Source organism: Cricetulus griseus, chromosome 3 (genome assembly GCF_003668045.3).
Source record: "Cricetulus griseus strain 17A/GY chromosome 3, alternate assembly CriGri-PICRH-1.0, whole genome shotgun sequence".
Lineage (NCBI taxonomy): Eukaryota > Metazoa > Chordata > Mammalia > Rodentia > Cricetidae > Cricetulus > Cricetulus griseus.
The window spans coordinates 220,254,703-220,281,758 of NC_048596.1; the positions used below are offsets into that span (position 1 = coordinate 220,254,703).

The 27,056-nt window shown below is 39.7% G+C and overlaps 1 protein-coding gene across 2 annotated transcripts in view; it reads left to right on the top strand.

The window, feature by feature from the left end:
- Positions 1–20,391, top strand: part of Itga8 (integrin subunit alpha 8) — a 181,221-nt gene extending 160,830 nt beyond the window's left edge. For both annotated transcript variants that reach the window (XM_027405229.2, XM_035441486.1), the window contains 3 exons: positions 7,161–7,262; positions 15,843–15,965; positions 17,672–20,391. In XM_027405229.2, the coding sequence (XP_027261030.1) occupies positions 7,161–7,262; positions 15,843–15,965; positions 17,672–17,758 (312 nt within the window). In that variant the 3' untranslated portion in view covers positions 17,759–20,391. The remainder of the gene's footprint in view (positions 1–7,160; positions 7,263–15,842; positions 15,966–17,671) is intronic.
- The last annotated feature ends 6,665 nt before the right edge of the window (positions 20,392–27,056 follow it).

Below are 27,056 nucleotides of genomic sequence, written 5' to 3' on the forward strand. Positions count from 1 at the left end.
TTGTTTAAACAATAGCTAACAGAGGAGTCAGATTAGACATCAACACTCCAAGTTCCTTCCAGAAAAAAGGAGGTTACTCTAAGGGTAATAGGGTAGAACAAGTCACCTCATGTGTACCCCTATGTGTACCCACACCTGTAGCTACTACAAGGTCTATATTTCCTATAGTTTCTTGGAAGCCTGATGCCAAGAAGGAATGCAGTATTAGAAATTCCCTGTCCTCATACAAACATAGTTAGAGATATACATTTAGATTGTTATGCATTTATATAAATATATTTAAATATATACATATACCTTTGCATGTATCTATACTTATGCTTATATACTCATTTTTAAAAGTAGTTTCATCTCATAATCTACAATGAACTACTACTTTCTGTTTCTCCTACCCCAGATTTAAGTTCACAGGCAGGTAGGACTTGCTGCATTACATCTTTCTCTCCTGTGATAGAAATGCAAACTGATCCAAAAAAGAGTCTACTTAGCTTAATACCAAATGACACCTTCTTCTTCGATTGTTGCTTATAGCGAAATCTTCATTACTATTGGAAGTTTCACCAATAGGTGCTCAGAAACCTCAGAAGCTTGACTTCTGGCAACAAGTGAGTATTTAAATACAAAATTAGTATGTGGTTAAAAATAATTATCAAGCCAAACCTGGAGACATATATCTGGAATTCCAACACCCAGGTGATAGAGACAGGAAGGTGGTAAGTTCAAGGCCAGTTTGAGCTACATCAGGAGTCCTTTCTCAAATAAAACCACCATCATCATCATTATCATCAATCTTGAGAGGGATTTAAGCAATTCAAAGACAGAAGAAAGAACACTCTTGATATTGGCAAATGCAGTTATATATTTATCAAGCCCAGACACCTCCTCCCCCCATGTATTGCCAGCCCTGTAACTTTGATTAGTACCATAAGGAACCCATAGTGAGAAAGTATACAGTAGCTGAGTCAGCTGAGTCAGTAAAGTACCTGCTTCACTAGTATAAGGATCTAATTTCAATCCCCCAGGACCCAAGTAAGAAGTGGGATATGGTGGTTTGATCAGATAACCCCTCACTGGAATTCAGGTATATCACTGAGGCACACTGGCTAGCCATCCTAACCTAACTGATGAGCCACAGGTCCCAGGAGACCCTGCCTCAAAAAACAAGATAGACAGACCCTAAGAAAAAACAAGCAAGATGGATCTTTGTCTTACACACACACACACACACACACACACACACACACACACACACACAAAACCCGAGACAGCCAATGAACTGCTAACAACAATTTTAAAAATGTGGTGATGACAGAGAAACATTGTATTTTTAAGGACTAATTACAATCTAGGACAAGGTGAAATTTTTCGGTCTTTGGCTCTGCAGTGTGGCAATGTGTGCAGAAGAGATTAGCCTTGTGTTGTTTTTGAGACAGTGCCTCTGCTAGTAAGGCAGATCTGAAACTCCCTGTACAGCAGAGAATAACCTTGAATCTCTTACTTGCTGCCTCTGACTCCAGAGTGCTGGAACTGCAGTCCTGCTATGACAGCTTCTGCTTGAGTTCCTGATCTGACTTTACAATGTCCACAGCAATAGACTGTGACCTTGAGGAGTAAGCCAACTTAACCCTTTCCTCCATGAAGTCATGTTCAGTCAATGTTTTATCACAGCAACAGGGATTGTACTAGAACAGTGCCCAGTATGATCAATCATTCGAAAACCTCACCCAACAAATTAGTCATATGAAGACCCAAAGGTCATCAGATAACTTGTGCATCATTCCAGGCCATGAGACAAAAGATAGTGGTTAGTTTGTGGTTCCTTACACCTCTGTGGAGTAGGCCTTCCATTTTGTATCCACAAGTTAAGGAAGACAGAGCCATAATGTTATTACTGAACATCTGTTAATGACTAATACCTTTAAGAGACTCAAGAGCAGCATTGTTACTGTGCAAACAACATAAAGCAGACCCACTCAGAATAAGGCAGCCATGATACCTCGAGGCAATATAACTTGGAAAGCTGCCATTGTGTATGTGGTCCAGACATCATTTTGTGGCTCATGACTGCAAAATAGGAAAATAAAAGATTATAAACCACAATATAAAACTCAAAAAAATAAATATAAATGCTATGGTATAATACAATACTACATTTCAAATACAGTTTCATTGGAGTCAGATTCAGAACCTCAGACATAGAACTCAGGAATTCTCAAAGACCCAGAAAATTACAGTGGTTTGTGAACCAGTGAAACAAGAGTAAAGACTGGAAATAGATGAACAATAAATCTCAGGGGTTCAGCTATGGACAACAGTGGGAGGGGCTATGGACAACAAAAAGGGTTCAGCTATGGACAACAAAAGGAAGAGGTGTAGTCCAGATACCCAGTGAGACCCCATTGGTGAAAACTGATTTTTCCATTTGCCAGTGGGTATCAATAGCAGGCAGCTTCTTGGTTAGAGATGGAACCCTGTGTCCACGTTTCCCCCTCAGTGCTGGGATCCCATCTAGCTTGAACCTGAGCCAGTCTTGTGCACTAGCCTCTGCGAGTTCATATATGCAGCAGCTCATTGTGTCTGGAAGACACTATCAAACCCCAGCTTTAGTGCATTGAGAAGCTCCTGCTCCTAAATCTAGAAGCAGTAAGAGAAATGCTCTCCATCTAGAAGCCATGCAGAGATACAGTTCTTGCTAAGTTTGTTTGCTGAAGATACGGCTTCTAGTTCTGTAATTTAATTTTCTACCAAGTTTTTTTTTTTTTGGTATTGAACTGGGAGATTAATGAAAACATCTTGGAGGTCTTTTTTTTTTTTTAGACATTTTTGGTCATTTTTCCTTTGAATCCACACACACTATGCAATCCTGGATGACTTCTAATTCACAGTAACCTTTTTGTCAAATCCTCTCACCTGCTGAGGTTATAGTAGTAAACCAACATAACCAGTGAAAACTACTATCTAGGTTTTTTGTTTTGTTTTGTTTTGTTTTGTTTCTTTGGTTTGGTTTTTGCAGTGCAGGGGATTGAACCAAAGTTTTGCACATCCCAGGCAAGTATCTACCACAGAACTTAGATTTCTTTTATATGCCTTCTGAATTCTGTTGTTTTCTTTTGAGACAAGTCTTTGCAGCCTAGAATGGTAGACTAGCCTCTAACTCCTAAGTAGCCCAGACTGGCCTTTAGTTCCTGATCCTCCCGCCTGACAAGTGCTGGGATCACAGGCACTCACTGCCACCCCAGTTCTGAAAGCTTCTTCATTCAGGGTGTCCTGGTCAGGTTTTTTATCAACCTGAAAACTGCTGGAATTATCTAGGACAGGGATCCTCAACTGAGAATTGTGAATTGCCTGTAGGTAAGGCTGTGGGGCATTTTCTTGATTAATCATTAATTAATTAATGGGTGGGATCGGCTTCCTGTAGGTGGTACCTCCCCAAGTAGCTTGTCCTGGGTTGTATAAGAAAGCAGCCGAACAAGTGATGCGGTGTAAGCCAGTAAGCAGTGTTCATACATGGCTTTTGCTTCAGTTCCTGCTTCTGGGTTCCAGCCCTGAGTTTCTGCTCTGACTTCTCTGCATGGTGGAGTGTGACCCTTAGAGTTATAAGAAGAAATAAATCCTCTATTTCCTGGGTTGCTTTGGTTATGGTGTATTACCTCAGCAACAGAAACCCTAAATGAAACAAGGGTTTAGAGGAATGTACACCACTGTCAATGGGGTTATAATCCTTACCCATGGAACCTTATTGCTTGCCTGTGTGGTGGCTCATGCCTGAGGCTGAATTAGGGGAGTTTGAGGCTAGCGTCGACTACAGCAAGAGTTCCAAGTAAGCTTTGGCTACAGAATGAGACTCTGTCTCAAAACAAAACAAAATCATGATATTTCATTGCTAGAGTGCTTCCCGTGTGAGTAAATCAGACTAAAATCATCAGGTACTAGCAGTATTTCCACATTTTATGAAAAGTTTTAACACATAAATTTTTAAAAAATCCAACTTTCAGATAAAAATGGAAATGGCAGCCAAGAATAGACCATCAAAGAATGACACCTTGAACATAATTTGTTTCAAATGAATAGAATTATTCTATTAGAAATTAGACAATTAGAAAGAAAAGGCAGAGATATAGTTACTTTAAATACATAAAAATTACATTTCATGGTCTGTGCTAATCATATATAAAAAGTAGAATTGACTAGGACAGAAAAATTCATTCATAGGAAAAACTTAACCTGTAAAAAGATTTGAACAAAATTTTTACAACCCAAATAGTTGGATTGGTTCCAAGAGGTGCCAAATAGTTGGGGATGTGCTAGTAACTGTTTGATGTACTAAAATTCTATTGTCTGGGAGGAGTGAAAGGATCTGCCATTTTCCATGATATAAATGTTTCTTCTGTGGTTGTTTTAGCAAGCCAGCACCATGTTAGAAAATATGGATGCTGGGAAGAGATGCCCAAGCATACATCATTGTATGATATTTTCCTTTATGAAATAGATATATAAGTAACATTAGTAACATTGGCAATAATAAAATAGTTAAACAGAATTGAGTTTTGACTCCATATTTTTTTTATTTATTTATTAGTTCTAGTTAGGGAACAAGCTTGTTTCAAATGTAAGTCCCTTCTCCCTCTCCCTCCCCTCACCCCCATCCTCCTCCCCCACCCCCAGCCTACCCCCCACCCCATCCACCCACCACTCCCCAGGCAGGGTAGGGCCCTCAACGGGGGCTCTGCAAAGTCCACCAAATCTTCCTGTGCTGGTCCTGGGCCCTTCCCCATGTGTCCAGGGCCAGAGTGTAACCCTTCACGTGGGATGGGCTCTCAAAGTCCCTTCTTGCACCAGAGAAAAATACTAATCCACCACCAGAGGCTCCCTGGAGTGCAGAGGCCTCCTTATTGGCATCCATGTTCAGGGGGCTGGATCAGTCTTGTACTGGCCTCCCAACAGCATCTGGGGTCCCTTGTTCAGGCCAACTGTTCCTGTGGGTTTCTCCAACCTGGTACAGACCCCCTTCGCTCTTCATTCCTCCCTCTCTTCAACTAAATTCACTATTTCAGCTCAGTGTATATCTGTAGATGACTGTCTCTGCTTCCATCAGCCACTGGATGAGGGCTCTAGGATGGCATAAAGAGAAGTCATCAATCTCATTTTAGGGGAAGGGCTTTTAGGTTATCCTCTCCACCATTGCCTGGATTGTCAGATAGTGTCATCCTTGTAGGTCTCTGGAGATCTCCCTGGTTCCAGATCTCTTCTCGGACCTATAGTGGCTCCCTCTGATATGGTATCTCTCATCCTGATCTCTCTCCTCTATTCTTCCCCCAACTCAATGTTTCTGCCCCTCCATTTCCTCTCCTCTACTCCTCTTCTCTTGCTCTTATTGTAGCAGCTCCCTTTCCCCTACCCTCATGCTCCCAATTAGCTCAGGAGTTCATGCCACATCCCATTCCTGGAGACCATTTATCCCTTAGAGTCCTTCATGTTTCCTAGTTTCTTTGGTGAAGAGGATTATAGGCTGGTAATCCTTTGCTCTGTGTCTAAAATTCATATATAAGTGAGTACATACCATGTTTGTCTTTTTGTGACTGGGTTACCTCACTCAGGATGGTTTCTTCTAGTTCCATCCATTTGCCTGCGAATTTCAAGATTCCATTGCTTTTTTCTGCTGAGTAGTACTCCATTGTATAAATGTACCACATTTTCTCAATCCATTCTTCAGTTGAGGGGCATCTAGGTTGCTTCCAGGTTCTGGCTATTACAAACAATGCTGCTATGAACATGGTTGAACATATGTCCTTGTTGTATGAACATGCACTATTTGGGTATATACCCAAGAGAGGAATGACTGGATCTTGAGGTAGACTGATTCCCATTTTTCTGAGCAACCGCCATACTGATTTCCAGAGTGGTCTTACAAGTTCGCACTCCCACCAGCAATGGAGGAGTGTTCCTTTTTCTCCACATCCTCTCCAGCATAGATTGTCATTGGTATTTTTGATTTTAGCCATTCTGACAGGTGTGAGGTGGTATCTCAGAGTTGTTTTGAGGTTTATAAATATAATTTAATTAATATAATTTAATGTTAATAACCTTTCATTTATTTTGAAATTTTTGTTCATGTATACAATATATCTTCAGAATATCTACCATCTACTCCCTACAACTCCCCCCAGAATCCTTCCCAACATATCTCCATCCCACCTCATGTCTTGTTTATTTATCTATCATGCTGTGATTTAACAACTGATCTCAGAGTTTCTGAAATCTTGGTCATTAGCCCTCAGGAGCATTCCAAATACCACAACTGGAATATCTATCAGGGAAAAGACAGACAGGTGAACTCCTTCAAGTGCACAGGACCAACTCCAGGCTTACCCACAGCTTCGGTAGCACTGAGGCTGAGCAGCCTTGCTCTAGGCCTTCTGTGTGACACAAGATATGAAACATTTCTTTATAACTTTCCTCTTTGGGGTAACAAGTGTCTGTAATTCCTGTGGGTCCCTCTTGCCCTTCACAAGCAATAACTCCAGAAAATCCTTGTACTTATTCCTCTTAGAACCCAAATTTCCTAAGGCATGGTTCCTCTTAAACTTAGGCACAAATATTACACTAACAAAATTTATCTTAACCAGACATGATGGCACATGCCTTAAATCCCAAGCACTTGGGAGGCAGAAGCAGGCTACAACAGTGAAATCCTATCTTTAAAAAAATACCCTCAAATATCTCTCTCTCTCTCTCTCTCTCTCTCTCTCTCTCTCTCTCTCTCTCTCTCTCCCTCTCTCTCTCTCTCTCTCTCTCTCTGTGTGTTATGTAAAATATGTACAGATATGTGTAAAATATAAGACTAAAATGTATATTAAATATACATATGATTAAAAATAGGCGGTACATGATTTGAATGGATGGGATGGATATTTAGAGGAAAGATAAATGCACAGAGAGACTTTGGAAGGATGGATAAATGCATCATAGTTGGATGGTTGTTGGGATGGGCAGATGGATGGATGGATGGATGGATGGATGGATAACATAAAAGAAGAACAGAAAAAAGAGGAAAGAAAGTTTTGGATTGGACATAGGAAATACTGAAAACAACCGAGTATGCAGCAGTATACTTAAGACTTTTCAAGGACATACATTTAAATAAATGTCTTTACTTTCAGAGGAAGAATGATCCCTATGCTCTTGCATCCCTGGTGTCCTTTGCAGTGAAGAAGATGCCCTATAAAGACCAGCCAGCAACACTCCCCACCGGGAGCATAGCAGTGAGTATCTCATTAAGAGCTGCAGGTACAGATTATCTAATTAAAGTTGTTTCTAAAGCACTGTCCAGCTGAGGCTTGGTTCAAACATTTGCATGGATTAAAAAATATTGCTCCTCTTTATCCCACCATTTCCACTTTCATTTTAGAAATTTCCCAGTGCCTTTTGATCCAGTTATTAAATTTTCATAGAAATCTCTACATTAAAAACTACAGGTGCAAGACTCCCACCATACAGTACTTTTTAAGTCCGTTGTTCTGTTTCAGAAAAACACATTCCAATAGAAATAGTGGTCATAACAAAATCATACTGATTCTTAAATTTTGATAACAGCATGGCTGGTCTGGTAGGGAGAAAGGGAGGAAACTTCCCCAGAGCAGCTGCAAACTTTTAGAGCCCTCTGTCCTTTTCATGCCAAGAACAATTCTGAGTTGAGAGGTAGGGGAAATATGAGCCTCAGTTGAACAAACATTTTTTTTTCAATCAAGGCTTTTAGACACCACTGAACTTCATAGCTGGCACAGAATAATTTTTGACAACTTCATGAGTGTGGCAAACCCTTGCAAAGATGAGAAGGGCATCTCTGAGAGCATCAGAAGGATGGTTCACAAAACTTTGCCTTTACAATTACTTATAAAGATGATAAAACCCTGAAAAACTCCGTTCTCTTCAGAACAATATTAAAGCCAGGCATGATGGCACACACCTTTAATCCAAGCATTCAGGAGGAAGAGGCAGGCAGATCTCTGTGAGTTCCAGGCCAGAATGATCTACATAATGATTTCCAGGACAGCCAGAGATACACAGTGAGACCCTGTCTTGAAACAAACAAAAAACAGTATTAAAGTCTCAAATCTACTCACTTAGTTATCAGTGGATATTCATAGCCCCCAAGTTGAACTCTGGTCCCTAGAACTTTGTTATTCAAATGTGTCTTGTAAACCAGAATCCTGGGCATCTTCTGGGAGCTGGTTAGAAATATAGATGCAAGCTTCTCTCTAAGAACGTATTGGATCAAAATTATCAGGACATCCGCACAGTTAGGTTTGTAAGTGCTCCTTTACAATGTATGTAGTTGATCCCTTTGCTATCTATCCGTTTCTAGGCCAGGTCTTCCATTTCACTGCAATGGTTCATCTTTGTAGCCTAATTGACCTTTGGTAATTGAAATTAAGGATTCAAGAAATAATTCAGTCAGTAAATTGCTTGCCTTGCAAGCATGAGTCTGGTATCTGGAACTCACATTTTTTTTTAAAGGAGAAAGGGACTGGAGAGTTGGCTTAGTGGTTAAAAGTGCTGGCTTATTTTCCAGAAGACCTAAGCCTGATTCTCAGCACCCACATGGTAGCTCACACCATCTATCTATAACTCCCATTCCAGGTAATCTGATGGCCTCTTCTGGCCTCTACAGGCACCAGTCATTCATACAGTGCACAGACATACATGCAGGCAAAACTTATATACATAAAGTACAACGAAATAAAATAAAGAGCAGGGCTTGGTGATGCATACCTATACTCCCAGCATGGAGGAGGTAGAGACAGGCTCACTAGGCCTCAGGCTCCCTGGCCAGCCTTCCTCACCTAATTTATCAGTCCTAGGCCAGTGAGAAACCCTGTCTCAAAACAAAAATAAAAACAAATCCCAAGGGACAACACTTGAAGTTGCTCTTTGTCTCCACATACATGTACATGTATACACAAACACACATATGTATACATGCACACATACACAGACACACTTAAGAAATAAGTGAAGCAGATCATCTACTGATTATTCATCTAGTCTCAACTTGAAATGTACAATTAGAATCATCACTCACGCAACTTTAAATACATATAGAGATGTATACACCTCACTCCATATGCCTGGACTAAGTAGGTGTGGGGAAGGGCCTGCAGCTGTGATTTAAAACGCGTAGAGATAACCAAAGTTTCAGTGATTGGCAAGGGATAATTAAGTCTCCGGTCTCAACAACTGTTAATAACCATCCCTAAATGTCTCTTCTCTGGCTAAGTCTAGTAAGCCCACACTGGAAATGACAATCAAGATTTGAACAATGTATTTTAAAACCAGCCTGGCCACATCTTTCTTCATTTAGATCACTTCTCATTCTCTCACAAGCTGTCTGTTATAGCCTGGATTTATGTTCGGCCCAGAAAACAGAGGCTTAGGGCTTTTAATACAGAGTGTTCATCCAAAGAGGTTCAAAGACTTGCAGCTCTCGGGGAGATAAATCCAGACCCCTTTTGTTTTCTTGGAGCACGTGTTTCATAACAGAAACACATGTTCCAGTCGGTTCCATCAACAGGATTGCATCTTTCAGGGCTGGCTACAGGTGACAGCCTGCCGTTCTCAACTCATCTCAAAAGATCCATGAAATGATCAAATGCATGCTTCCTCCTACGGCACCATCCGTTACCATATTAAAAACCAAGAAAGGCCCGTTATCTGATGATGATGATTTACCGCATCATTTAGACAGAGGTTATTGGAAAAACATTTAGGAAGGGAAATGCTTTCAAGTCTCCTAATATGTGACTCACTGGAGAAGATCTTGCCAGTACAAAGTTAGCTGTTCAGTGTAGAGAACCAGTCTTTTTGTGGCTTGGAGAGAACTCTTGACTGAATGGGGGAGACATCTTGGTGAGAAACTTCTCAAAAGTCTCATCATTCTTTCTCTCAAAGAGCCCAGCGGAAGAGAATTGATGTAAGGTGGGAGAGTCAGTTGAATCAGTCACTTGGGAATCAGCCAAGATCCATCAGGACACTGGCAAAGACTTTGTAGTGAGACTAGCTGATATATGATTGTTTTCCTGGACTCTTGTGTGGGGTGGTTGGTTGGTTTGTACTTCCTTTTCTATGTGGTCATAATTTAGCCAGATCTTGACATATAAGTAAGCTCTGCTTATATAGGAAATAGTCCCTACCTACCACTCACATAACATCTAACTTGGTAACAAATGAACCCCTATCAGAGGTGAGGCAGGGGCCATATGGTTTAGAGGCATACAAGTGGATCCTAAGTCATCACAGGAAAAAAAAGAAATAAAAAAGAAAAAGATTATTCAATTACCTAAATGCACCCTTTTTTCTGACGAGGGAGACCAAGCCATTTGACTGTCATTCAACAAACACCCAATTCCACAATTTACATCTAGGAGAGAAGATTGTTGTCTAGTATAAATGCAAAAGGGGTTATTATTATAAATTATTTAATGAAGCATCTTTATGTAAAAATCTCTTCTGCAAATTGCAAATACATTTCATTTTCAGAATCCTTTCACAAAACCTCAACATTTACAAACAGAAATCTTGACAGACTTATGATGACATGACTCTGGAGGCTGTTGAATGTGTGCTCAGCTGCTCCTCTTTGTGTTTCTGTTTTGTTCTAGATGGCATTGTAGGTAAAGCGTCTTGATATATTTATTAAAACATTCGCCCGACCCCATTCCAGTGTGTTTACATAAGACTTTGTGATATGTAAACACACATGTCAATGTTAATTACATTTGCAAACACAAGGAAGCTGTTTCCTCCCACCTTAGAGTTTTTTAATCAAAATACCCGAAACTATACCATAAATGTCAATGATAGAATGTAGACATATTGAAGTTTATTTATAGTCTTTGAACCATAATAAAGAACAGCAAGATTTATGATATGATGAAGGTAAGATTAAATGTTCCCTGCTTAGGATCACTTTGAGAAAATCCAACTGCTTATAATTTATAGATTCCACTTCCTAAAGCCACAGATAATGATAATAAGTGAGTTACTAAGTTTTTATACTATTTCTTTAAATAGCTTCAAGTTCCTGATAAGCAAAAATGCATGAAAGCAGATAGCTGTTTTTTGGCAGGAAACTGGACTCCTCACGACATTTTAAGTTCTCCAGTTACTCAATATTAACCTTTGCTGGGAAGTTGAGAACCCAGCCCCAAGCCTGGGTCTGAAAATAAATCTTTAATGTTTCCAATTTTTTGAGAAGGGAGAGAGAGATGGATAGATAGATAGATAGATAGATAGATAGATAGATAGATAGATAGATAGATAGATAGATAGATAGCACACATGTAAGACACATGTATACACACACACACACACACACACACACACACACACACACCTAGCGGAGGTCAGAAGACAAGTTGGTTCTCTCCTGCCACCTTGCGGAATCCAGGGCTTGCACTTAGGTCATCAGGCCCCAGCACAAGGGCTTTAAAGTAAACACTCGCTGCAATGTATACTCTGTACTCTGCTGTGAGGCAGACAAATCTTACAGTGAGGAATTTGGATATGTCAGGTGACATCACCATTGTGTCACAAGGACAATGCCAGGCCTGTAGAACCTGAGTTCCTGAAATGTGGGACTGCAGAACAAACTCATAGATTGATTTCATTTATATTCTATAAAATGTAACTAAAGGTCTGATGCCGTACAAATATTTCTTCCATTAAGCACAGTTTGTTAGTTTTATAGAAATGCACTTCACTTCAGCAACTGAAAACTTTGCAACTGTTGCATGTGGCTAATTGTGAAGAGTAACTAGACTTTGGAAACAATAAAAAAAAGAATATAAGAGATAATTTACTTTTTCATATATTAACAACACGTTTAAATGATAATAGGTTTATATTAACAGACAATGGTTGATATTTGGGCTTTAGCAGCATATTGTTAAAGCTAATGTCTCATTTTTTAATGTGGCTGTACAAAATTTGGATTCACATGTGTCTAATATTTCCATTAGGCAGCAGTGAACCAGACCAAGGTCACAGCTGATGATTCCTACAGAGATTCAGAGAACATGGGGTGTTTCATATTATTTGACACGAACACAAATTTCTCAGCATAAATCCACAGCTAGTCATTAAAAACCATCACATTTCATGGTTCATTTTCTCATTAGTTATTAACCTTTGAATACTTCAGACTAAGCTTCTTGACGGCTTGTCAAGATGAATATAAGTACTAGAAATGACAAAGTTTTGGTGTTTGTCAGTATTTATTTTCATTCAACCATCTCCAAATTAGTTTACAGTTCTCCACTACCATGAATTTAAAGAAACATAGGTCCCAACAAAGTGACCAATTAATTATTTCCTTTTAAGCCGCATGCAGTTTATGTCTCTCATTTGTCTCTTCAGAGCAGTGAGTCTCTGGTAGAGCCATGCTTTGCTAGTGGCCCACCGTTATGGCAGAGTCACAGATCTGAATGTCACTGACTCCCTCCTTTGCAAGGCATACAGTCTCTCCCAATGGTTCACAGTGTTCTGTTCTTTGCAGCCACTGAAAGCCCACCAGTGCTCTGGGTCACTTGCCTCTATGCATTCCCATTGGTGTTGTCATCCTGACTTTCTAAATGTGCAGCATAAATACCAAGTCATCTTAGGGAGACCCCCGGGTCAAGAGAGGTCTGCAGTCATACCAATCCCAGAGGCAGGGGGAGGCACTCAGAGTCTGCCAAGGCCTTCTATCCCTTCCCCTTCGTGAACTGCATGAGATGGCATGCAAAAAATATATATGACATGAATAGTCCTCACACTTCAGGGCACTCTGTGGGATGGGAGGAAGTGGTAGCTTAAAATAAACCTAATGTTACTGGAATCAGGCTGGCCACAGTTTTGATAATGAGGAATTCAGAATTCTGGGACTAAAAGAGGATTTCAGAGTTTTGGATCACCGCATGGTGATCATCTCCTGCAGGCTGCCTAAAGCACAGCTGCCAGAATCTCTGAAAACAAATATAATCCAAGAGCCAGGAAAGAGTTGCTCCCTGCTTCAGAAGTCCCTGTTGAGAATGTGTGTCGATCCCAGGCTTTAATTGTGCTCTTTCACTGCTGTTGTGAGAAAAAAAAAAAAAAAAGAGTCCTTCAAGAATCTTGCTTTGATCTTTGTAGGGGACTCCCATGCTTATTTCAACAGAGAAACTGAGTTTTGACACAGTCCATTAAAGCTTGCAATAGCCAGGTCACCTGGTGAAGGACCCATAATCCATTCATATGTCTGCTAGATGCTGGCATGGATTAAGACGAGAGGAACAATAAAACCAGGAAGAGCTGAGCAGAGCACTGGCAGGGTTCCAAATCTAGTTAAGAAGGCAGAACAAACATACATGCATACATACATACATACATACATACATACATACATACACACACACACACACACACACACACACACACACACACACACACACACTTACATAGTTAGGATTAGGGTCCAATACTAACTTTTACTGATGAAAATGTTCAGTCGTGTCCTGCAAAACCAGTTCACAGCTTCCAACTAGTCATGATTCCCTCTCCATAATTCCCTATAGGATTGTGGTCTAGAGTTCTTAGGTAGTTTCAATGAATGTACTTAAAATGAAGAACATATAGACCAATTTACTACTGTTACAGCCAGACAGATATATCAAGCATGGTAGATAATATTCAGATCCAAGAATAATTTTTTACCTTCCTTTTCTCTGATCAAAGATTTCAGCAGCATGGCTCTGTCCATCCCTCCTCCGCTTTACATGGGGGTCTGTAGCTTCTTTGCACAGACTCCCAGCTCGGAAGCAAGAGAGGCCCTTCTTGTGCCCACGCATGGGTGTTCTGACCTTACAGACCCATGAGGGAGGTCTCATTTTCCTCTGGGAATCTTTCCAACAGTAGGGAATGACATGGGCACCTATTATTTCCAGGTGTTTACTCAAGCTCTGTCCATGAAAATTATACTTAGGCTTGAAGGCAGCCCAAACACATGAAGATAACCCCACATCACTTTGCACAGTACAGCATCAATCTAAATAACAATCAGAATGTCTCCTATTAATAATGATGTTTATTAGGGACTAGAACATCACTGCAATGGAAATACATTTACTACAGCAAACTGACTATACTAGGAGAAGTTGAGGAAAAGGAAACAGTTTGTAAGAGTGTGTGTGTGTGTGTGTGTGTGTGTGTGTGTGTGTGTGTGTGTGTGTACAGGCACGCAAATGAACACAAGAAGGCTATATCAATTGTAGGTCCTTGTCTTCCCCTTTATTTGACACAGGGTCTCTTTTTTTGTTGTTGTTGTTCATTGCTACATTCACACTACTAGGCTCGTTGTCCCATGAGCTTCAGGGATTCTCATCTCCCACCTCCCATCTCCTGGTAAACACAATGGTGGTTAAATATGCTCATATAACATGTCCAGCTTTTACAAGGGTTCTAGGGATCTGAATTCAGGTCCTCCTGCTTGCATAGCAAGTGCTTTACCCACTGAAGAACTTGCTAGACCCTATGCAAAAATGAGGACAATGAAATACGATATTCTGAAACAATAATCATTAGCCCAGAGGTTAACAAGAGTAACTAATGTTATTCTAAATTTATCAGGTAGTTGTAGGCAGATAACTTTACAGAACTGGAGTGTGTGTGTGTGTGTGTGTGTGTGTGTGTGTGTGTGTGTGTGTGTGTGTGTGTGTGTTGAAGTGGCCTTTTTTTATTTCAGCAGTATCTTCTTTTTAAGATTTTATTTTTATTTATGAGTATGGGTGTGTGTGAACATTTGTGTATAGGTGCCTGCAGAGTTCAGAAGATATTTATGGGTAGTTGCAGGTGCTGGAATTCAAACTCCCATCCTCTACAAGAGCAGCAAGTATTCTCAATCATTGAACCATCTCTCCAAGGCCTTCCTGGGCAGAATATTTGTTACTGTTGACCATCAAGCAATCATTCATGAGAACCCTCCTTCATGCTGTCTTTGTTTATTCCTGTTTGTTAGAGTTGACACAAGTGACTTCACTCTCATTCTGACAATTTTTACATCAAGTAATGCCATAAAAATGCAAGATAGGGGCTGGCAAGATGGCTTAATGATCAAGAGCACATGCTGCCAATCCTGACAACCTGAGCTCTAGTCATAGAGTTCACATAGTGAAAAGAGAGAACTGTGCCTAGAAAGTTGTTCTCTGACCCTACATACATATGGACACACACACACACACACATACACGATGGATGGATGGATGGATGGATGGATGGATGGATGGATGGATGGATGGATGCAGGTTGGCTAGCCTCAAGTTCTCAGCTGTCATTTATTACTAGATCACATAGTCTACAGATGAAGAGACCCAATACTGACATTAACTAGTGACATTGACTCTCAAATATCTAATATTTCATGGTTCTCACAAACCCACCTTTCAGTGAGATTAGCTGAGATACATGAAGAGATGTGTGGGTACTCTGGACACTTGAAGTTCTTGGTCTACTGCTTGCATAGAGGCCCACGCCAATTTAAAGCTCTTCTTTTCCATCTCATTGGTTCTTAGTTTTCCTGGATTTCAGTCTAGGGTCCCATGATTAAAGGTCACCCATCCAACAAATATCTGCTATCAGATTTTCACTCAGCCTCCTAGTCATGGGTGTGTGCCTGTTGTAGAGAGTCCAAGTTCTGTCCCTGTGACCTCCTAATCTGCCATGGACTTCTTTCAGCTAGTATGAGAATCGCTTCAGGATGATCTCCAGTAGCAAACTGAAAGCTCCTGCTTATCTCATCAAGTTAGCACTTGTTTGCTTCATTTTCTTTTCAGATTAAGACATCGGTGATTTGGGCCACTCCGAATGTCTCCTTCTCAATTCCATTGTGGGTCATAATACTAGCAATCCTTCTTGGCTTGCTGGTTCTGGCCATCTTAACTTTAGCTTTATGGAAGGTAAGCTAATTTTCTTTACTTTTCTGTTGGGGATCAGAAGTCATTGAGGGGGTGAAAGGATATGGTTGGTAATTATTAAATATAATAATAAAGCCATAAGTTGCTGATTTTGATAAGTCCTCAGGACAGAAGAAAATTATATCTGTTTTGCTTTGGAGTTTAATAATTTAGAAGATGAAGGGTAAACTCCTTCTACAATGAAGTTTTTTGAGGGGGTTTCTAATTGAGTGATAGGAATTGAGCATAGGGCAGACTTAGGCAAGCCTTTCTCTTCTGAGTAACATTCCTGGCCCTTATCTTGAGATTTCTTATAAATTAATATATTGAAAAATTGTCTTAAGACCTGTGATCTCCTCAATGTGCTCAATATTATAATTATCAAGACTTCTTTTTCTTTTCAGTTACCCAGGAGGTTGTGTGTTTTATGGGCATGATCCTATCAACAGTCCTTAGAATTTCTCTTTAAAAGCAACTAATATAGGTTGACTCTAATTTTTTTCATTTCATCTGTTAGGCCAAATAGGCCATGCATAACGTGTATGGAGTTAGTTTTCCATCTTAGCAATTAGTCTGTCTCTAATAGGAAACCTTAACAAATTGTTAGGTATGTCCTGCTGAGGCTTGTTCTGAAAGTCAGTAAGAGCATCAGATTTATAAGCCAAGTGACTTGTCCATTTGCCAAGTTATATAGAGTCTCTCACTCTAAATGAAAACCAGTGTCACAGTGACATGATTATAAGAATAGTTATTCCAGTCTCATCTTAATCAACCACTATTGTGTGGCTCTCTGAGAACATAGCATTTATAAATTTTGAAACAATAGGCAATGGTATGCTTTACAGAACTTAGAAAATTTGGTTTGAGTTAAAGAATAGCTTTTCTAATCATTGTCAGCTGTCTGCACTATCCTGAGCCCATCTAGTCTCTGGCACACATGTAGAGATAACTTTAGCATTATCCTGCTACTTAGGGTAGCTGGATAGCATTCTATATGCTAAATGAGAGGATACCCCAGTAGTCTTGCAAAAGAACTCTTTCTGTGTTTCCCATATGGGAAACAATAAAAAATAATTCAAGTTCTAGGGTTCTAGGATAATATGCATCCTCTGGGGTTATGTATTTATTTGAAATTCAGTAGAAGGAAGATTCTGGAATCATCTTTACCAGAGTACTGATAAACCTGTAGAAAGTCACAAGGATGTCCCTTCCTGTCTGGTACTGTCATTAACATAAACCACAAATGGGATCTTCCTCTAAATACTGTATGTCCACCAAGTCCAGAAGAACAGACTACAATGTCACTTCTTCCTATAATATGTCCTAAGTACCCTATAGAACACCACAGGAAATGGCACTTGTCAGGCATGATGAGGAAAGCATACAGAAAAGCAGAATGATCCTTAGAAGACTAGTTATAATACAAGAAAACATCTAAGGTCTGTGAGTGGTTTCTATAAGTGAAGACATTCTGCCACCACTGCTTATGTGGCAGGAGGAGAGATGCAGATACTCTGCATACTTTGTCCAAACAATAAATTCTCTCCACAGGTGTCCAACACTCTGATTTCCCCTCTTAATCTGGGGAATTAGACAGATAGCATTCACATATCCCCAGGTTTCTTTTTAAAATATGCAAAATGCAAGAGATTTAATTAAGTAAGGTATTTCACAAACTACTCAGATGACTTGATTTTTCTTTCTCCTAGTGTGGATTCTTTGATAGAGCAAGACCTCCTCAGGATGAAATGACAGACAGGGAACAACTGACCAGTGACAAGACACCAGAGGCATGACTCGGAAACATGAAGACCTAAAATTCAAACACTGGTCCTGTTCAAAGACAGAAAGAAAGGACACAAGCAAAATGATCAGAGCCTTCCATAGCCACCAGTGACCTAGGGAATGGAAGGGTGCCTGATAATCACCTCATCTACTTCATGCATTGACATGGAGTGTAGAGAACCCTGTGGGGAATGAAACCACCAACACTGTAGAAACAATCAGTAGTTGTGACAATTTATTTTGCTTTCACTATTTCACATCTGGCCGAAATTTTGGGATGGCTATGGGAACTCAGGCAACCATCCAGATCAGCCCAATGTGACTTGCAAAATGATTCCTACAGAGACAAGATGAACTAAGATTGAACACTACTGTAACCCAATGGAATTTCTGACACCTCCCTACGGAAGAGAAACCTTTCTAAGAAAGCGATGGCTCAGGGAGACAAGCAATATGTTGTCAGGACTGTGAAAATACTTGTGAAACAACCAAGATCATTTCATTAAGTGAGGACAAAAAAAATGTATTTATTTATTGTCCATTTCTCTAGGTAGAGAATCAGGCCATCTAGAGGATTTGGAAATTAAGATTTAGTTGGCTAGATTTCAATATCACTCAGATTATTTCCTCTTAACACAACTACTCTGTGCAAATAATATGTTTGATTCTTTGTGTGCTAGATGGCATTACATACAAATTGGTGCCAGGGATCAATTTTGCTTAATATCTTCTTGTCTGCTGCCTGTAGTTACTTTTCTTCATGCAGTCCAGGAACTGACATCTGCATAATTCAACACAAAATTTTGTATTTATAGTTCTTTAATACATGTAAAAAAAAACTATTTCCACTGATTTCTTTAAAACATCAATTTCAAGGTTCTCAGTACCTTGATGGCGTTTTAAAAATACTGGCACAATTTGTCACATCCATATAAAAACAATTTAACAATATGGGTGAATATTTTAATAGCTATAGTAAACACCAATATTTAGCTTGGGATCTACACACCTATTTTTATTATAATACCTCACACTTATAGAAAAAAGAAAATGTGTTGAACATAAATAAGATAGAGATATATGAAGTTATACAAGTGTGAGAGAAACAGAAAACTCACTCCTAAGGATCTAACAAAACTTATTACAGCTTTATTACCTTACTGTTTAATCTTTCCTAGAACATAAACTTTGGAAATAATCTTCTATATTTAAGCTATTTTGCCATCATCTTTACTTAACCATCCAGAAAATGTTACTTAGAGCTCTTGTAAATAATCCATAATCATTTGTAATATTACCATTTTGAAGTAATATCGGCCAGCCAAATTCATGAGATGGTCTGCACAATGTTATAGCCTTTTTATAAAAATGAAAAATTGATATGGAGAAATGCTGAACAAAATTTTATGTGCAATATATAAAAAAACCTATGTATCTGAGGCATGTTTACACTGGCATTAGTTATTTTTTAATTAATATCCTGAATACTAAATCTGATATAACAAGCTGACCAAAATCCTAATGTTTACAAAGCAGTCTGGAAAATCTGTGTCTTAATTTCAACAATGACACTTTATTTGAAAGATGAACCAAAAGCACAGACAGTAAATTTTATGTGCTGCCTTAACCTGGAAAAGAGCCACTTGGCTTCAGTTGCCAAAGTTCTTTGGAAAGCAAAGAAAAGGCAGACAGACAAACATCGTTGCTGTTCATCTTCCCCTGCTTGTCAATTAAACCTGTCCTGGTAGCTGGTTAGTGTCTATCAGGAGCTCACATCCAGTTCCCAATCTGTGTGGCTAGTGTCTAGAACATGGCACTTGCCTCATAGAGTTTTGTGGGTTCCATACTAGCCTCTGGAGTTGTCTTCACTGTCAATCTTTTTGGTAGAACCAGTTTCATAGGCAGAAAGCCATTTATATGATATGATGAGAGAGACCAAAAAAAAAAAAAAAACAGCTCTCTATATACTACATAATGGTAGTATAATTTTTGTGATTCCTGATGGGGGACTAATACAAACTCCCCAGAAGTTTGGAATGCATCTCTGGTTTGGAAGGAACTCAGAGAACTCTTGGCACTAAACATAGGAACTGGGGGACAGAGCTTATACAGACATATGGGAGAAACCAGAGATGCCAGGGAGAAGACAGGACCAACACAGAAAAAGATCAAAAGAAATATATGGCTTCACATGGTCTCCACTACAGACATGCAGGGGGCTGCCATCCACATGCACACAGAAAACTGAAGTCATGTGAACCCTCCAGTGGTATGTTCTTAGACACACATCCTCACAGAGAACACTGAGTATATGACAATGTTCACAGCACTGCTGAGTTTTTCATAACTCATCATGTGCTGGGCTTCACCAGGAGCCTATCAGTATTTCTCTTTATTAAGTTCTTTTTTTCTAGTTCTTGCAGCTGTTTTGTTTCTTGTTTTGTGTTTTGGTTGTTTTTTTTTTATATGACACAGGGGAATAGGCAGATTTTGTAAACTTGGAGATTTTTTATACAGTAAAGTAATAATGTTCTAGTCATCACTGAAATCCAAATCTTAGAACTCTTGTTTTATTTAAATACATGTGTAGAGACGGTGGAGATTTTCATATACCTATTTACATTGTCACCAATAAAATTAAAAATTAAAGACACAAAATCATGTGTATATATTATTTCATGCATAACATGAAGCTTTCCCATTCTTTTTTTTAAGATTTTTATTTTTTTTTAATTTTATGTGCATTGGTGTTTTGTTTGCATATATCTGTAACAGTGTTAAATCACCTGACACTGGACAGTTGTGAGCTGCCAAATGGGTGCTAGGAATTGAACCCACGCCCTCTGGAAGAATAGCCAGTGCTCTTAACCACTGAGCCATCTCTCCAGTCCGAAGCTTTCCAATTCTTAACAGATCAACAGCAAAGAGGTCGTTCTACCTTTATGCCTCAACTCCTTCATTATAAGAGCATTCGATGTTGGAAGAAGTTACCTTTGCATAGTAAAACTGCTCTATTCTTGGGTTAGGGTGACAGTTGTTCCACCCTGAATAATTGCATCCTTTACATGGGTACATGTATAGTCGTGGATGATGCTTTAAAAGAGGTTCAAATGTTCACATCATCCCTAATACTTCCACAGACAACTGATTTGTCTGTTGCTTTTTTAATTTGCATATCTGTGCCCCTCTGCTCCTTTAGGAAGTTCTCTCTTACATCTTTAGCCAATTTCAAGGTTCTTCTGCCACCCTGTCCTTCATTCGACTCACTTCCCACCTATGTCTATGATTAGTTCTCAACCTGATTGTCTTTCAGGAAGAACAGTCACCACATCTTTTCAGCTGTGTGTTTTCTACACCTAGCCACAAAGCCGAGTATATAGCAGAGTTCATTGTGGGTGGGGTTATCCCAGGGATGACAGTCCTGAGTTCTATAAGAAATCAGGCTGAGCAAATCAGGGGGAGCAAGCCAGTAAGCAGCACCCCTCCACTCCTCCATGACCTCTGCCTCCAGGTTCCTTCCCAGTTTAGGTTCCTTTCCTGACTTCCTTCAATAATGAGGAACAATATGGAAGTATAAGCTGAACCCTTCTGTTACGATAAATCTTTCCGCCAAAAGCCACCGATCCCCACCGCCACGTGTGTGCTTTACGCCAGAGGCCCGCCCGAGTTAGGCCCAAATAAATACACAGAAACTTGTATTAGGTTCAGAGATGCTTGGCCAATGACTAGGATTTCTCATCTGTTAGCTCAGTCTTAATTATCATAAATCTATATATTTTATAAGACTTATCTTATTGGATGCCTTATTGGCATCCCTCCTTGCCGGTGGATCGCACTGTACTGCTGGAGGAGCAAGGGGAAAAAGGACCCCTCCTGTTTCTCCTTCACTTAAATATGAGTCTCCTTGCTATGTCACTTCCTGCCTGGATCAGCACTTCTCTACTACTACACTTCCCAGAATCCTCTTTGACCTCTAGTCCTGTCTAACTTGCTGTCTCATTGGCCAAACAGTATTTTATTTAACAATCAATAAGATAAACATACACAGAAGTACTTCCCCCATCACCCTTCCTCTCCAACTTGCTTTTTTCAGTCATGGTGCTTTGTCACTGCACTAGAGACCCTGGCTAAGACAAGCACTTATTTGCTTTTTTCAGGAGACTAATGTCAAGTTCCTAGCACCCATACCAGAGCAGGGGGTTCACAACCACCTGTAACTCCAGTTCCAGGGATCACAATGTCTCTTTTGACCTCCTCGAGCACCCATACACACACACACATGTACAGATACATACACACACACAGGCATACACATAACTTAGAAAAACCAAACCAAAGAAGTACATGAGCAATATTTTGAAAAAAATTGTCTCCAGGTTATATGTACAAGGTATATGTGAAACAGAAATACATTTTATGACTAGATATGGATCTAATACCTAATTATCTCAACCTAGTGTGATAAGCTCATACCTTTGAACACTTTGGCTCATGTGGTGACACTGCGGAAAAAACCCTTAAGTAGAGTCTTATCAGAGGAAGCAGGCCACTGACATAGGCAGGATAGACATTGAGAGTTTAAGACCAGGCCCCACTCCACTTCCTGTTTAGTTTCTACCTCTTTATTCCTTGCAATATGGAGAGTCTCAGTCACCTGCTTAGGTGCCATGAATGTCACCACACCTTACCCACCCACCCCAAAGGCCCTCCCCTCACTAACCATTAACCAGAATAAATGTTTCCTCCTTCATGTTGTTTCTTGTCAGGTATGTGGTCGCTAATACTCCCATCATGCATCTCTGATAAGGATAATGACAAGTCATCCCACACAGATACCAAAGTTCTACTCAGTCCATGAGATGTCACTCACTGCCGTCTCCATCTTGTTGGAAAAGCTATTCACACAGTTTCAGATGTGAAGAATAACATTAAATTCAGTGCATTTGTACAGAGCTTCTCTCTGCTTTTTTCACTAAATGAACTTTTATTAAGACTAGAAATTGCTCGCTCAAATGCAATGAATGTATTTGTAGTTCTCCATAACCAACATGTTTCTTCTAAGAAAACTAAATGAATTTACACTGACCTAAACATACCTTTTCCTTTATAATTCTGTCATTGGTTTAAACAGTTTCATGATTGCTTCCAAATTTTACTTTATTTTAATCTGTAGTTCATTTTAAAATTAAAAAATTTTAATGGGCACACTTAATTTTGAGCTGTAACATTTAATAATCAATTTTTTGCTAATGTTCCATTCATGAATGGCATTCATGAATCCCAGTGAGAAGAACCTACACCTGTTTACTTTCCCCATAGCTTGGAGCACTAAGATGAGCCCTTTGATATATATTATATGTCACATTTTCAAACCTAAACATTTCTAACGGCATATGGCTACTCAGAGGAAATCAAGCAAAACCAATGCTAAGTTTCAATATTCTTGGTGCTGAAGGTCAAGACAGAATCACCAGGGCTGAACTTGTCTGATGCATACAGATAGCTAAGCCCTGGGACAACACCAATGGTCAAAGTCTGAGCATACTATTAGTGAGGACAAAGACAGGCTCTTACCAGTCCATGCTTGTAGAAATTGCTTTATAGTTACATGTAAGAGATGGGGATTTGTTTACTAACCAATCCTTTGATATCCTGAACATCTCTAGCCATTCTATGTGTGGATTGCCCAACAGCACCAATACTTTTTAAACACTGATCCGAATTTTGGGTTCCTACATTGAATAAGATTTAAAAAAGGAACAACGCTTGCAGAGTTTATTGGTAAGGTACAAGTCCCTTGTGCATTTCCTACTTACTCTGTAAAACTTGCATTCCCCACAGAAAGACCCCCCTTGATGCCTTCAGGAAGAGCCAAGACTTGAAAATCCTTACCTTGTAGCCATGAATAAGAAGGCAGCACCTCCAGGCAGCTAATGTTCTTGTTTTTCCCCAAATACAGAAGATTTTTTCTCTTACAGGACTCTAATTATTTTAAAATGCTGATTTCTTTTACATGAGAAGTTGAAGTATCAAAACATCAGACTTTAGACTCATTTGAAATCTGAGTAAGCCATAATCCCCAGTGATGCTTCATTCAATGGTAACTTTAGCATTGAGTATTATGTAAGCTAGGACTCATCTGTCTGACTCACTGCCTTCAGATTGTTTATGAGCAGGTTCTCTGTTATTTATGATTATTGGTCAAAATCCATATGGAAATGTAGCCTGATACCAGGGCATCTAGACAATAAAAAGTCTCAAGAGTCTTATATTAATTACAATACTGCTGGCAAATGACTATTATTTCTTATTTGCTACCTCTGTCTTAAGTATCAACCATAATCATTAATCTATATATTTTATAAAGACTTATCTTACCAAGGATTCCAGCAGCATGTGTCCTCTCTTGCCAGGATCACATGGCAACTCTCCTCTTTACTACATTTTCCAGAATCCTCCTCGACTCCTAGCCCCACCTATCTTGCTTCCCTATTGGCCAAATAGTGCTTTATTTATCAACCAATAAGACAAACATATACACAGAAGGACGTACCCCATCAGGGAAGCATCTGTTTCCATGCTACCCTTCCAGCCTCTGTTCCTCTCAGGTATTCCTGGCCTTGTAGATCTGCTGGACCAACATCACCTCTTTACTTGGTACATTCCTGAAATCCTTCACAGCATCTTCTTTCTGTGTACATAGTGACAATGATCCCTGTCTATAAGGACACCAGTTACATTGAATCGTGGTCTTTCATACTGATGTCACTTAGATTTGCTTACCTCAACAAAAGTGTTCCTTCCAAATGAGATCACATTCTGAGATTCTGGGTACCAAAACTTTCACATACATACAAATATACATACATACATACAAACATTCCCCCTTGTTTTATATTTTTTTATGGGAAGCAAATCAATTCACAACCTCCTCCCTCAGTAGTGTCTGCTACACAAGACATTTTGACAAAGTAAATGCAATTTAAGGATAAGCTGAAGGCTTTAAAGACAATTACTTTATAGTCCCCTTTTAGTTTCCATTAATCTAAGCAACATGCCTTAGCAACGGATTTATAAATTTTTCCATCCATTTACTATTTCCATGAACACAATAAATTAAAACTGCATTTTAAGACAATATACCCACTGTTATAATGTACTCTTTAGTTTCTCACCACAATCACCCACATTCTTATTCTCTCTCCATTTTCATTACCCTTAAAATAATAACATTTTCCTCATGGACAACACAGATGATTGTAAATATCTTGCTCATTAGAACTTTGATGTTGAATGTTTATTGTGTTAAAGATGCAGACCCTAAAGCACTACTGAGATATGGTAAAGCCATTAGGAAGTACGGCCAAATAAGGGAGGTCTTTGGGTCATGGGCCATGTCCTGGAAGAGGAGTATGGAAACCTGCTCACTTGCTTTCTCTCTGCTGCTGCCCAGCTTGTGTTTAAGTGGCTCCGTTCCACCACATGCCACTTTTGTCATCACACAGCCTCACCAGAGACTTACAACAGTGAGACCACTCAACCACGGATTTGAACTTGCAAAAGTATGAGCTAAATGCATCTTTCCTTGCCAAGTTTATTACCTCAAACATTATGATCAGTGTGGAAAGCTGCCACATGAATGGGGTAACTAAGTAGACTGCACCAGAAGACCTGATCCCTGCATTAGCAAGAAGTCGCTGTTGACCTAGAGGCTCAGTCTCTTTACTCATTCACTGTTCAAGGATTCTAGGAAGATATTGTTTAAAACCAGGATGATGCAGAGCTGAGCAAATGGCTATCAAAATAGTTGATGTGTTACGATAAATCTTTCCACCAAAAGCTGCCTGAGCCCCACCGCCACGTGTGCACTTTACGCCAGCCGCCTGCCCGAGTTAGGCCCAAATGAATACACAGAAACTTGTATTAGGTTCAAAGCTGCTTGGCCAATGACTAGGACTTCTCATCTGTTAGCTCAGTCTTAATTATCATAAATCTATATATGTTATAAGACTTATCTTACCGGACGCCTTAATGGCGTCCCCCCTTGTCGGTGGATCACATTGTGCCGCAGGAGCAGGAGCGGAGGGGAAAGACGGCCCTTCCTGTTTCTCCTTCACTTAAATATGAGTCTCCTTGCTATGTCACTTCCTGCCTGGATCAGCACTTCTCTACTACATTTTCCAGAATCCTCTTTGACTCCTAGTCCCGTCTACTTGCTGTCTCATTGGCCAAACAGTATTTTATTTAACAATGAAAAAGATAAACATACACAGGAGTACTTCCCCCATCATTGATGGAAACAAGATCACAAGTCAAAAATAACTAGAAATCTCTGGGTGCATACAGTATATAGCACCAAGCCACACAGATGTGGTAGGAGAGGGAGTTCATCAAACAACAACAACAACAACAACAACAAAAAGGCAGGCCCAGAATTGCCATGGATGCATGGAGATACCTAACAGTAGACACCATCTGATCTTACAAACTGGGGAATAGGCAGAGATAGCCCTCATAATCTCTTGCTTCCCCTCCATTTGTCTACTCTTTCCCTTACCTTCCATTCCACTGGTTACAGGATGTAGGCAGTTCTGGCTCTAGGTGGACAGCAAATAACATCCCCTTCCAGCCAGTATGTGTCCAGCACATACTCAAGTGCAGGAGTTTGTCTGAGAACAAGGGCCCCCCGCATCAGCTACTGATGATGCCCCCACTGAGAGCGAAGCAGCATGAAGATGAGATGTGCTCTTACATCACATAAAGAAGAGGTAAGGGACACAGTGCTCAATCCAGAGAAAACACTGCCTTGGGGAAATATTTACCACAAGCAGCTAAAGAAAGACTAAGGCTAAAGAATGCATCTTCAACAAATGGTGCTGGCATAACTGGATGCTGGCATGTAGAAGACTGCAAATAGATCCATGTCTATTGCCATGCACAAAACAAAATGGACCAAAGACCTCAACATAAATCCATCCACATTGAACTTATTAGAAGAGAAAGTAGGAAATACCCTTGAATGAATTGGTACAGGAGACCACTTCCTGAACAAAACACCAGTAGCACAGACACTGAGATCCACAATTAATAAATGGGACCTCCTGAAACTGAGAAGCTTCTGTAAGGCAAAGGACACAGTCAACAAGACAAAACAAAAACCCACAGACTGGGAAAAGATATTCACCAACCCCACATCTGACAGAGGGCTGATCTCCAAAATTTACAAAGAACTAAAAAAGCTCATCTCCAAAACACCAAATAATCCAATTAAAAAGTGGGGTACAGAACTAAATAGACAATTCTCAATAG